This window comes from Delphinus delphis, chromosome 10 (genome assembly GCF_949987515.2).
Source record: "Delphinus delphis chromosome 10, mDelDel1.2, whole genome shotgun sequence".
Classification (NCBI taxonomy): Eukaryota; Metazoa; Chordata; class Mammalia; order Artiodactyla; family Delphinidae; genus Delphinus; species Delphinus delphis.
Window position 1 is genome coordinate 37,269,760 of NC_082692.2, and position 14,203 is coordinate 37,283,962.

At 44.3% G+C, this 14,203-nt stretch overlaps 1 protein-coding gene across 2 annotated transcripts in view; it reads right to left on the minus strand.

The window, feature by feature from the left end:
- CMTR1 (cap methyltransferase 1) overlaps window positions 1–13,835 on the minus strand; it is a 57,934-nt gene extending 44,099 nt beyond the window's left edge. For both annotated transcript variants that reach the window (XM_060021892.1, XM_060021891.1), the window contains exons 1-4: window positions 13,718–13,835; window positions 11,602–11,739; window positions 2,291–2,442; window positions 621–779 (exon numbers count right to left, since the gene is read on the minus strand). In XM_060021892.1, the coding sequence (XP_059877875.1) occupies window positions 621–779; window positions 2,291–2,442; window positions 11,602–11,734 (444 nt within the window). In that variant the 5' untranslated portion in view covers window positions 11,735–11,739; window positions 13,718–13,835. The remainder of the gene's footprint in view (window positions 1–620; window positions 780–2,290; window positions 2,443–11,601; window positions 11,740–13,717) is intronic.
- Between the last annotated feature and the right edge of the window lie 368 nt (window positions 13,836–14,203).

A 14,203-nucleotide genomic window follows, 5' to 3' on the forward strand; every position in this document is an offset into this window, starting at 1 on the left:
CACAATGGGAGAGTAGGTCCTCATTTGGCCCCATTTGAATCCTTTCAGCAAAGGGAGCTCACTACCTCATTAGGCACCTCCGTCACTGGTGGAAAGCTGTATATATTTATTAAAGTTCTATGTGGAGACACACTCTGCCTTCTTGCATCTTTTTTTTTTTTTTTTTTGCGGTACGCAGGCCTCTCACTGTGTGGCCTCTCCCGCTGTGGAGCACAGGCTCCGGACGCGCAGGCTCAGCGGCCATGGCTCACGGGCCCAGCCGCTCCACGGCATGTGGGATCTTCCCGGACCGGGGCACGAACCCGTGTCCCCTGCATCGGCAGGCGGACTCTCAACCACTGCACCACCAGGGAAGCCCTGCCTTCTTGCATCTTATACCCACTGGTCTTAGACAGTCCTATATGAAGCAACAGGAAACAAATCCACATCCCACCATATCTCCCCCAGACTCCTGTTTTCCATTTTGGACACCCCCAGTATCTTCCACATAAGAAACTAGTTCCAATCTCCACTAACCACCCTGATCATACTGTCTCTGGAGACTTCTAGTTTGTTAATGTTAATATGGCTTCATAGAGACATAAATGGCTTTCCTGTCTCCTCCTCTCCATATCAGTTACCTCTGGCTCAGCTCGCCAGTCCACATTCAGCTCTTGGTCAAAGCCCTGCAGCGTCAGACCCAAGCCTCGTCGACCTTTCTGATTAGAGGCCTCAACGATGTCTTTCCGACCCTGGCTGTATTTACCCAATCCTTCACCTTCCTTGAAGCCCATCTTGGCCTGAAAAAGAGAAGTAATGGTGCATTTATATAAATAAACAGACTTTTATTTAGCCCTTATCATGTGTCAGACGTGTTAAACCCTGAGAAATATAAACGAGTAAGGCCTAAGGTTTTCCTTCTAGCCTAATGAAAAGAAGCATAAATAAATAACTGCAGTTTAACTGTGGGCCCAGTGGCTGTCTATTCTGGAGGTGAAACTCTAGGGCAACTATAAGTTGGATAAAAGAGAAGGGACCTCATAGCTGTAATTAAAGGCACCAAGAGTATATAATGAATCTCACTGGACATTTGTACAACTACCCTTCCAGCTAATTTGTCTGATTAGGTGAGAAGTAGATCCAGAGTAAAGTTGATAAAGAGAACATAATTTAAAATGGAACCGCTTCAAGCGGCAACTTCTAAACCTTACCCTTTAACCAGTCAAACGGCCTTACTAGGCAAGGACAATGAGGGCTTGTAGGAGCCCACTTAATCAAGAGATTAACTGAAAAAAATCACTTCATGTAAAACTGAGGTATGGGAGATACTATAAGACTCTGGACAGAAACATTTTTTTAAATGTCACACCTAACTAAAAAGCTTACATTAAACTCTAGAGTTACTGAGCCCAGTTACATACCCCCCAAACCAGAGACCCGAATCCCAAAACCCACACACCCTTGTCTAATAAAAGAACTCCAATCCTAAGAAGATCTGATTTACCCTAGAAGGTCTATATTCCATATGGAAGGGGCATTACCAGCTCAGGAGCTGGATGAAATTCCTACAGTAGCCACAAATCTTTCCCCAGGTCAAAGAGTCTGACTCAGTCACAAACTTCCCCATCTTCCACTTCCCCAAAGTTTTTGGCCCCAACCCAGAATCCTGACTATGACTTCAGAAGTGGCAGTTCTCATTCTTAAATGAATCCAACAGAAAATGGAGAGGTCAACTATAATATTCTTGAAGCTAGACAGAAGACAAACTTGGATTTCCCTAACCTTTGCACATACACTGAAGTCTCATAAGGAGAGTAGCAGATCTTCCTTTTCACCTTCCTTCTTGTGGTATACCAATGCGGGTGCTGAAGTTATTAAGGAAAACTAGGCCCTCTTTTGGAAGTAATACAGAAGACTACTACTCCCATTTATTTTAGGTACCTAGGAGTGAGCAGGATTTTAGTCATTTCTATTGAGCTCACTCACTAGGGAAAAAAATCTCAGCATGAAGCCTCTTTATCCACAGACACACATTCATGTGTTCACATATGCTCTCAAGAACTCAGCTCTGGACAGGACAGGAGAAGCAGGCGTCAGCAGCCACTTCCCATGGATGATTCAAATGTGATACTTCTATCAAGAAGGGGTCACACTCTCTCTACTAAACTATAGCAGCTCTCTACTAAACTAAAGCAGAGGAAAAACTCATGCCCTCACTTTGCTTCTTCTCATACCAACACAATTTCCCTTCTCTCACTCTGCTAGTAGAGCTTCAGAAACCCAACACAACCCAACCCAACCCCTGACATACCATAAGCTTCTGGGACACGCTGTTATACATGGAATAGCGAGAAGAAGTTCCCTCCACAAGAGAGTCTGCTTTGAATGCATCATCAAAAGAGTCTGAGCTGCGTTGCTTCCCCTCAGTCTCACTGTCAGACCCACTTAGGCTTGTAGCAGATGCTGGAAAAGAAAAAAGGAAGATGTTTTGGTGCGTTTATGGCACAATATAGCCTCTAGAAGTCCAAGTTTCATTTATTCAACTAGTGTTCAGTATATGCACTGCACACATAAAGTTCATTAAATGACCCAGGTCAAATGTATTCTCTACCTCTTACAAACTGTGTAATCCTGGGCAAGTCACTGTGGTTCCTAATGGTACTTGACATACAAGAGTTCAAAATATCAGTTTTCCTTTCCCATCCCTTACAAAACTGGGATGGTAATATCTTCCTCATAGGGTTGTTTGAAGATTAAGTGAAAAAATGTATTTGAAAGTACACTGTCAGATATAACATGTATTTATTGATGATATGATTGTTATTTCTGCTATTTATTATTTGAAAATCAATTTCCAAACACTGATACCTGGTTTCATTTTCAACAATTCTATCACAGGACTAACAGTTTCTGATTGTTTAACCTCCTAGTTTCCTGTTTTCATAGTCCTTCAAACTTGTAGGTGAGATGGTGGATCTACATACAGCACAGCCCCAGAGAAGAGCCGGCTCACAGGTGGAAAGTGGGAAAGAGAAAGGGAGAAGCGAAGGGGGAGGGGAAGACAGGAAAGGAAGGAAAAAGAGAAGAAAAAGAGAGGACAGTGAAGACGGGGTGCTCAAGCAGCAACACCAACAGAGGCAGAGAGTAGAGGAGCTGCACTTAAAGGCTCCAGGAGGGAGCTGCCGGCCTGAGTGAGCCAAGCCACTATCTTCATTGTCAGCAACCTTGTTGCCAAAGGATTCCAAATAAGACCCACCTTAGCAGCTGCCGGAAGTGGTGGGTTACCTGTCTCCTGGTCAAAAGTGGGATAATCCACAGTCTAGATAGTCACTGTAACTGGGTCTTTCCCCATCTTTTATAGATACGTGAATCTCTTAACTTAAAAGATATTTCAGGACTTGCCTGCTGGCGCAGTGGTTAAGAATCCGCCTGCCAATGCAGGGGACATGGGTTCTAGCCGTAGTCCAGGAAGATCCCACATGCCACGGAGCAACTAAGCCTGTGTGTCACAACTACTGAGCCTGTGCTCTAGAGCCCACGAGCCACAACTACTGAGCCCACATGCCACAGCTACTGAAGCCCACACTCCTAGAGCCTGTGCTCCACAACAAGAGAAGCCACCGCAATGAGAAGCCCGCGCACTGCAACTAAGAGTAGCCCCTGCTCGCCACAACTAGAGAAAGCCCATGCACAGCAATGAAGACCCAATGCAGCCAAAAATTAATTAATTATTATTTTCTTTTTAAAGATATTTCAGGGAATTCTCTGGCAGCCCAGTGGTTAGGACTCGGTGCTTCCACTGCTGGAGCCCAGGTTAGATCCCTGGTTGGGGAACTAAGATCCAGCAAGCCACACGGCATGGCCAAAAAAAATGGTATTTCAGGCATCCCTGGTGGCGCAGTGGTTGAGAGTCTGCCTGCCGATGCAGGGGACACAGGTTCGTGCCCCGGTCCGGGAAGATCCCACATGCCGCGGAGCGGCTAGGCCCGTGAGCCATGGCCGCTGAGCCTGCGCGTCTGGAGCCTGTGCTCCGCAACAGGAGAGGCCACAACAGTGAGAGGCCCGCGTACCGCAAAAAAAAAAAAAAGATATTTCAACCCAATATAATTTTATTCAGGTAGTTTCTTAAGGAAAACTCTCCCAAATTTGGAAATAGATTGTATCTCAAAAATGTGGTAAACAGTGGACTTCCCTGGCTGTTCAATGATTAAGATTCCACACTTCCACTGCAGGGGGCGAGGGCTCGATCCCTAGTCGGGGAACTAAGATCCTGCATGCCGCTCTGCGTGGCAAAAAAAAAATCTGGTAAACAATTTCTGCATATTCCCATTGAAAATGGTATTAAACTGCAAGCCAGGAGGAATGCAGAACAGGAAATAAGTGTGGTAGTATCCAATCTGATCCCAAGGTTTGAGAAGTTGTATAGTGCTCAACAGTATACAAATCTCATTAATAAGTAATTGTGCTTATTTAAGAATAAATTTTTTTTAATTCTTCAATTTATGAATATTATTCTTACAAACATCTATCAGTTGTTAGGATATAAATGCTTGTTATTTAGACCTAAATACTTAATAAACTAAACTGTTAGGTATTTCTTTTGGTATTTTTAGGGCATGGTGAAAAAAGTTAAGGCAGCACTAAGAATGCCAAAAACCAAGAAAACTTGGGAACCTCCCTCTGTATTGAAATCGTGAGATCACCGAGACACATTGTCAACTGAATGATAGAAGACCTAGACCATATTCATGAACATGGCATCCTAACTCTTGTGTACTAAAGAGGGACAATAAAAATATAAATTTTTATTTCTGGTAACTGCAAAAAGAGCTGTTGGAAGGAAAGATATACAAGACCAATAAAAGTGATTATCCACACATGTGGGGTTGAGGCATGGAAAAAGAATACCAAAATGATTACCTGGAACGAGTGAAAGTGGAAGAAGTGAAACTTGATTTACATTTTTATATCACTAGAGTTTATATTGGCTATCATTTTATATTTTTGATTTATGAACCATGTGAATATATTATCTTAATTAAAAGATATTAATTATCTTAATTAAAATTTTAAATAAATGTGAAAAAAAAAAAACTAACTTAGCAATGTAGCACAATTCCTTTAAGGAAGAAAGGAAGTCCCTGAGAAGAGATGTTGACTCAAAGTTTGGCTGCTTGTGGGAGGTATTTGCGGAAAGGCACAAAGGGCAGCCATGTAAAAAAATTATTTATATATACCCAAAATGGGCATTATACAGGTATTCATAACTTGAGGATTACATCCTAATTCTAAAGACTGTCTGCACTGATCCACCCATTTCCCACAAACTAAGGGTTGACATTCAGAGAAGAGCGAAGTCTTCCCCAGCACCCCAGGCCTGACTCTCCCTTCCACGGTGCTCCAGTAGCACCAGTATTCATACCATCAGCACAGCACTCATCACACTTCCTACGAGCTAGTTGTCACATGCCACCCCACTGGACAGGGTCACTCCTAGAGAGCAAGGACTCTGCCACAACCAACATTCTATCTCCAACACTTGGACTAAGGCTTTGCATTTAACAGAAATTAACTGCTCACTGTAGTGAATTTAAAGAACTGTCACCCAGTTGTCATCTTTGCTAAGCACCTACTAAGTGTACCTCAGGATATTTCCTCTTACAACACCTCATACATGCAGTGGAAGACATTCAGCCCTCAAAAATATAAGGAAGGGGGGCTTCCCTGGTGGCGCAGTGGTTGAGAGTCCGCCTGCCGATGCAGGGGACATGGGTTCGTGCCCCGGTCTGGAAGATCCCACATGCTGCGGAGCGGCTAGGCCCATGAGCCATGGCCACTGAGCCTGCGCATCCAGAGCCTGTGCTCCGCAACGGGAGAGGCCACAACAGTGAGAGGCCCGCATACCGCAAAATAAATAAATAAATAAATAAGGAAGGGTACATGTCATTATATATTTGCCCAAACCCATGGAGTGTACAACATCAAGAGTGAACCATCATATAAACTATGAACTCTGGTTGATAATGTTGTGTCAGCACAGGTTCATCAATGTAACAAATGTAGCACTCTGGTAAGAGATGGTGCTACTGGGAGAGGCTGTGCATATAAGGGCAGGGTGTGTAGGAGATATCTTTGTACTTTCAATTTTGCTGTGAACCTTAAAAACTGCTCTAAAAAAAAAAAGAAGTCTTTAAAAAAAAAGTTTTTTTAAAGGTTCAACAACAAAAACAACAAAAAGTTTAAGCATGAGGATGGAATACCTATATCCTAGCAGAGAACTGACTCCCCCTTGGACTATCACTTAGCACCCTGCACCCCAGTAGGCTGAAAAAGGACATCTGATATTGTTTAACAGATCAGACAACAACTTTGGTTCAGGACCTGTTTTATAAACAGTCCATGCTCTGTTTTATAAACGGTCCATGCTATATACAATGGAATACTATCCAAAAGTAACAATCTTACCCCCAGAGAACTTAAAAACCCAATAGTTAAAATAAATATGCATTTTTAAGGGTATAACATTTTGCAAAAGAAAGGCAGGTGAACATGTGTGAAAAAATCAGAATAAACTTAAAACCAAAATTCTGGCTCCTAAGGAGGAATTCTGGTTGAGAATACCCCTGAATGAGAGGCACCAAATCTGCCTTCGTCCTCTTAAAAAGGTGGCTGTTCAATTCCCTCAATAAGGAGCTGACTTGCTTACATGGACCAATGCAGCACACGTCACAGTGCCAGACAGTGCCACTCAGAAAGAAAGACCCAGAACATTAACAATGAGTAACCATGGAAACTGAGAAGTGAGGTGATATTTATTTTGTTTTGCCTTTTCTGCATTTTCTGTGTGATAAATAAGAATATATTAGTTTGAAAATTAGGGTTTAAAAAAAAGCTATAAAGAAATAAAGTATCATTCTAAGCCTTGTGCAGAATTTGGTTCCTTTCCAGAGAAATCTTCAGAGGACAGCAGATATGAGGGGAAAGACCTTCTGAGTAGCTTAAAACTAAGCCTGGGCCTCTCATCTCTCATTGCCCACGTGAAGGAGAAATGTGCTCTGCAACAGAGCTCCCATATGTTAAAGAACTGTGCTTCCAAAGGTGCAGAGTCTCTTCACTCAGTTGCTTCCATGCCTCCAACCTGTACCGATTAGTGCAGGAATGGGGGCAGCTCCCTGAGCACTGCCCTAAAGTTTCCCTGGGCAGCCCAGGAATCCAGAGACTAACCTAGAAACTACAATGTTAAATCAGCTGTTATTTCTTTCACCAGCTATCTGGAGATTCACAGGTCTATCTATATAAAGGTCAGGAAAACCTGATGTCCTTCTCAAAGGAGAGTGTGCCCTTGGGCCAGCTCTAGGGAGTTGCCAGGCTGTTAGGTTTGCTTAAGGATCCATCACTGGGCACCCATCAATGGTATGAATATCATTCCTGGGCATGCAGGGTTCCTGCCACTCTCAGATCTCAGAGAGAGATCTTTTGTTTTCTTTGTCCTCATGCCATTTTTGGACCAAAATGACAGGAAGAACCAAATCTGGGTGCAAGGCTCATTGGGCAAATCCTTGGTGGCTCTGGTGCAATATTCCAGCACCAGACTCTGGCACAAAGATCTTTCCACTCCATTCCTCTTCCTTAGGTGTTACCTAATGTACAGATAGCTGTCCTGTCCAGGTTCTGAGAATGAGGTTGATAAGAGCTAAAATATCACCCTACTTGGCTTTTCTTTGTGAGACCAAAAAGTGTGCTGGATAAGCAGATAAGCCTTACTTCTCTCTTTTATTTCATGTGCTATTTAAAGCCAATTCTCAGCCTGACATGATTTAAGACAAAGTTCCCTAGATTAGTCCTGAGTCCACAGACTGCCACAGCCGCTACTCATTTTCACCCCTGGGCCTTTGGGGCCACTCTTTTCAGATGAAAAGAAGACAACTGTCTTGGCTGCAGCAGGAACTAAAGAGGAAGTTCAGCCTCCCGAGACTGATAAGAATTTAGCAAACATTGAGCAGACAATCTTGTGATGAGGATATAAATTAACAGGAGTAATAAGGTCAGACTATTAAAATCATGAGTTTCATTAAGAACTTGCCAAAATTGGGTGGCATTCCCATTTACCTCCCCAGGAGCTCCCCTTCTAAAACCTACCAGAGAGCCCAAGACATTATTTAGAGCTTTCATTTAAGATTTCTCCTCTACCTGATAGAAATCATTACTCTTAAGTCAGTTTAAAGAAAACAGGTTCACTTTATAGAAGAATCAGAGATTTCCCAGCTACTGACAAAATTTTCCGTAACAGAACAGTAGGTCAAACATGCCAAGATTAAAAATGACAGTGACAACACACAAGGAGGGACAGCTCTAACCACTACTGGCCAAGGTGAGCAGCACACAGATGCAGAAGAATAAATTATGGACTTTAATAAACACCACATCCTGCCTAACAACTGCTGTGGAATACACTCATTCCTGGTTAAAGACTCATTTCTCCTTCATGCCAGACAAATGGTAACTCGTTAAAGCAATTTAAACAGACACCAATAAAGGAAGTTTTTGATTAAGGTCATGAATCTGGGCTGACAGGAAAACCATGGTGTTTCAGGGAAAATGGCCTATTTAGCGTAGAATTAAACCTGACGGAGGGGAAGGCACTTTCAGTGTGGTGCCGGTGAAGGAGCCCAGCCACTTCCAAAGCAACATGCTGTGGGAGGGCCAGGAGCCCACATTAGATGCACAGCTGAAGAGAAAAGGAAATTGTCTTGGGGTCTAGACCACAGTTTCTCTGTGACAACCAACCAAAAAGAAAAAAATGACCTCCATCTGCCTCTCCTTGCTTCAAAATGTTATTTAATAGCAAATTTCCAAGAGTTTATTTAAGCTTGAAAATGCCTTCAAACTCCTCTTAAAATACTCTAAAGAGTATATGATGCCCCAGTGGCCATGACAACAACATCCCTTTTCTTCTTTAGTCTGGTCAGATGTTAGACTCTGACTGGCAATGCAGCTATCCTGTCAATAATGTAAAATAAAAACCGATTAAACTAAATAGTTCTATTAATGAGTCATCACATTGATCTAGCAGAGAAAGTACAAACAAGGCCCAGACAGACAGAAATAGCAACTATTTTTTTTTTTTTCTATTTGTACTCCCTAAAGAGCATTTTTCAATCATCTGTTCAACAGTATGTCCGGGTAGAAGGGGTTGGAGCAAAAGGAAACACACCTGCTTTAATACAATGACTTGAATAGGAAAGCTGCATATAGATCTCAGGGGATATGTAGTTTCTGGCGAGATAGTTAACTACGAGGGCACACTGTCCAGGGGATGCCTGAGAGAAGCCAACACAGAACAGAGATGATATAAATGCGAAGTACTTAATGAAATGATCCTCTGCAGACTGGAGGAGACATAGGCAAAATGAATGAGGCAAAGCATTTTAAGCTTCTTGGAAAAGATACTACTGCTGCCTTCCATTGGTTCTATTCAGTAAATATTTACTGAGCATTTATTCCACACCAGGCATAGGGTTGCAGGGGGAGGGGCAGTCTTGCTGATGAAGACACCAGACTCTAGCCCTCAGAGTTTTTTGGTCAATGTGGAGCTGCCCTTCCTAAAATTAGCTGACCCAGGGAAATCTAACAATGTTTGTTTGCCTCTGCCTCCTGCCTCATTTTTATGCAAATGAAAGGGACCAAATGGCCTATTGCCAGACACATACAAGGTACAGGCCACCTCTAGATTTCCATTCTGTACAAACAACAGCAACAGTCAATTCTGACTGAGTCATACGGTGCTACTTCTAGAAAAGGTTAAAGACATTTGGTACAATTAAAGTGAGTTCGTGGGAGGGTGGGAGGGAGGAGGATAATCTCAATTCACAGTCACATTTTTAAAAGCTTGAAATTTAAATTAGACTGGTTCCCTTGAAAGATCCTTAACTATACACCTTCCTCTACCTGGGAGCCATTCTCTTGAGAGCAGTTGTCCCCCAAGATCCGATTAGAACCAGATACCTCCACCACCTAAGTATCATTTATTCCCCCAGGCACGCTCTCCCTTTCTTGCAGGCCATTTCTCCCACTACCCCAGAGCCCTGCCCAAGGAGACTCTACCTTCATCAAGTTGCTCAAATCCCAGGTGATAGCAAAACTCCCTTTCCTCAACAGGCCCTAGAACCTATACGCCCAATATATTTTTGCCCTCCCACTTAGTAACCTCAGTTACATACAGCCTTTCTCACCTACCCTGGAATACACTGTGACAACTTTAAAGGCACACGTATCTCCACACACAAGGTTATAAGAGAGTCTCTTGATCCAGCCAGGATCACAGCCGCCCCAAAGGCTTCATTAGCTGTATGTAAGGCCTGTCAAGCTTCTCCTTTCTGGACCAGCTACTCAGTACAGCTGATGAGTAACCGCCCTTCAATTAGCCAACCAGTTGAGAATAAATTGTATTTTCTATCACCCTCAAAGGATTCTTCACACTCTTTCAGTCATCAATCTGTCACCATATTTCATTCCAATTTACCAGTGACCCAGCAGAGGATACAAAATGCAAGACTGCTGGTGTACTGGGTTAAATAGTGCCCAAAAGTTCATGTTCACCCAGCACCTGGGAACATGGCATTTGGAAATAGGGTCTTTGCAGATGTAATCAAATTAAGATGAAGTCATACTGGATTAGGGTGGGCCCTCATCCAATGACTGATATCCTCATAAGAAGAGGGAAATTTGAACACAGACACACACAGAGGCAGAGACTGGAATTATGCTGCTACAAGCCAAGGAACACCAAGGATCACCAGCAACCACCAGAAACTAGAAAAGGCAAGGAAGGATTCTTCCCTAGAGCCTTGGGAGGGAGCATGGCCCTGCTGGCACATTGATTTTAGACTTCTAGCCTCCAGAAGTGTGGAGAATAAATTTCTATTGTTTTAAGCTACCCAGTTTGTGGTACTTTGTTAGGAAATTAATACAGCTGGCAAGTAAAGATAAATGCAAATGGAACTACTTCTAATTGTTTGGTATTTCAGGCAAGCTCTGAGATGCTTCACAATTTCTCATAGAAAGCACCTGTGGAAACTGTGAACATCTGTAACCCTAAAAAGCAGGCAAAGCAAAATGCTAGTTTCAACCAGATCAGTGAAATCCTTAGAGCTTAAAGTAAACAGGAACACAGGGATGCTCCAATTCATTTGGGTGTTTCTGATCATAACTGCTGAGGGAATTGAGGAAACAGAATGCAAAAACCTGAGAGGAATTAGGCCAGATCACTGCAGCAAAGAGCCCAGCCCTGTGAAAGAGCCCCAAGATCATTAACAGCTGAAAGCACAGGGCACTCAATGCTCACCGCTACTTCCACCTGGTTTAAGGCAGCAAAAGAGTGCCACCTGAAGGACCACAACAGAACTAAGGCACACCTGTAAAAATTCCAATTTTTTAGTTAAAACAAGTTCCCAACTCCCAGGAGGAGAATGGTAAAAGAGAAGAGAGTCTACAACCAGTATCCCTCTGTAGAATTTGCCTAATCTTCCTCAAGAGGCACTGAACTGTACTCTGCCCAACTCAGGCATCAGTGATTCAAATAACCAGATGGTCAGTGGCCTCTGACCACATAGGTAAGCTTACCTTTTGCTGCATGATTGACAGAGGAGGGAGGTTCATCGTCAGATGTAGAGCTGAGGTTCAGGGCAAGCTCTGCAACTCTTTTCTTCTGTTTCTTGAGAGGGGCAGTGCATTCTGAATCATTTCTCCTCCTCATTGTTGCTGCAACCACAAATCCAGATAGTCAGCTGCCCTTGTCAGACACACTAGGATCACAGCAGGAATTTCAAAGAATGGGAATGAACCATTAATGCATGAAAGTTGTCAACTCCAAACAGCTTCCATTGCCAGCACTTGAATAGCTTCTTCCTCAGAATGAGGTCCAGGAAGGATGCTAGCCAAGCTCTGGTTTTCAATAACAGCTGTTAGTTTTACTGGAAAATGTGCTCACAGACCCGCGGCCTCTGGGCCATTGGTGTCAGATACCAAAAAGTCATGGATCAACTCCACGAGCCACAGGAGGAAAAACACCTTGCGTACTTGTTATTCTATATTTTTGATGCAACACTGGCTATGTGTGACAACAATGTACACTAGAAATTAATTATGAAACCTGATGAATATCAACAAATATTTCCAGGGTGAAAAAATCATCCCAGAATGATTGCTACATCACCATTATTATTTCACCAGGACAATTAAGAGATTATACAATATGATACAAATGCTGGGTTTTGGTTTACTTCAGGATGTTTGAAAACATGGGAGAATTGGGCAAGTTTTTAAACGGAGTAAGGAATGGACGCAGTGGTTGACTTAGGACTGAGGAAACAGAAGAGTGGGAAAGTTAGCAGGACCGGAGGTAGCCATATCATAGGACTCAGATACAAAAACAAGTTTAAGAACAAGAACCCACCTCCACAAAAAAGAATGGAAACAGGCAAGGCACCATGTCACCATCATCCATGCCCATGGGTAAGCATGAGAGGCAAGCATGAGGGGAAAAAATGAGATGGAATGAAGTGGTTATGAGATTCCTGAAATCTTAAGGAATGATCAAATTAAAGAACAATTAAGAGTAGAAGTGAATACAGTGTGGTTTACACACAACCGTTGTTTATAAGAGGACTCAGAAAAGAGAAAGTACTCAAAAATAGGAGCAAACAGGTGGGTGCTCAGCTGGGCTGCAATCCCTTAGGAAAGGGGAGTTGCAGGTGCACAAGAACAGGCTTACAGTATGGGTCACAGCAGCAAGAGAGTGATGAAATCCAAAGATACCACTGATCCCCTCGTGATTTCAAACATGAATCACGTTTCACTTCTCTCCAGCTCAAGGATGAGGAAGCCTACCCAACACATAATTTCATCCTTCCTAAGGAGGCAGCCTCTTATAGGCACAGGCAGGGGCTATCCTGCGGAAGTAGGAAGAACAGGAGGCGTTGAACAAACAGAAAGCAACACCAGGCTGAGCCACATTTCACTTTAAACTACCGTGTTAAATATCCCCTCACCCCAAAGGCCCATAACGTAAGCAAAAAGGGCCCTCTGATTCCTAGCTACTCCGGGGGAGACTGGAAGCACAGGAAACTCAAGAACTGTGTTGAGGTACGTGCCAACAAAGGAGAGGAAATAGCGTCCGAAAGGCAGGAGATACCGATGCTCCTCCCCAAACCACCTTAGATTTGGGCCTTCCAAATCACCTCATTCAACCCTCTCCTTTTCCACTAAAAGAAACTGAGGCCCGAGAGGGGAAGGCCGCACAGCTAACCAGTGCCCAGCTCAAGTGACCTACACATCCAAAAGAATGTGCCCTGGCAGAGGACTTCTAAGTGGAAGGCAGAAGGCCTGGTTCTACCTGCTGCTCCCCCAGGGAAGGGGTTCAAATCCCCTCTCCAGTCTTCTCTACCTGGGCCTCGGTTTCGCACTACCACCCCTATTCATAGAGGGAAGAGATGAGCTCACATCTCCCCGGGCCAGTCTTTTCATTTGTAGATTACGTGAGTGTGTGAATGTGTGCGCAGAAACGTTTGGCAGCGGCAGCTGATGGACTGGGGATGGGGCGCGGGGAAGAAGGGTGTAAAGGAGGAAGGGAGAGAGAAAGGGCGGTGAGGGTCACGACCGCCCGTGGGGGGCCGAGGGGAAGATACTGAGCCCGCGGGCCCGCCCGCTCGCTCCCCCCGGGCCGCGCGTCGGCACTCACGCTGAGGGAAGAGGGCGAGCTGCCAAGGAGCGGAGAGGGGGGGATCAGGCCGCCGATGCCGCCGCCACCAGGCCTGGCCCTGCCGCTGCCAGAGCCGCCTCCTCCTCCCCCAGTTTCGCTTCCCCACAAACCCGCCCCGGTCCGCTGGCCGCGTAGTCGCGCTCGGGTCCCGCCCTGCGGGACGCGCAGCTTGATGACGTCAGGGCATCCAGCTCCCTCCACCCTCCCGGGCCCTGGCCCCGGGGCAGACCGCTGTAGTTCTGGCCCGCCCCACCCCCTGCCCCTGAGCAGCCCAGGGCGCCTGCGCAGAAGACCCAACGGGGAAAGGATACAAAAGCAAAAGTAACCAGGTATCTTCCGGCTTTGGGTACGAGAAACAAATATCAAAAACAAAAAACGCCAGGTGCCATCACATCGACTCATCTCTCTTATTCTCATTATTATCTTAATTTTACAGATTAAGAACAAGTTTAGAGAGGGAATTCC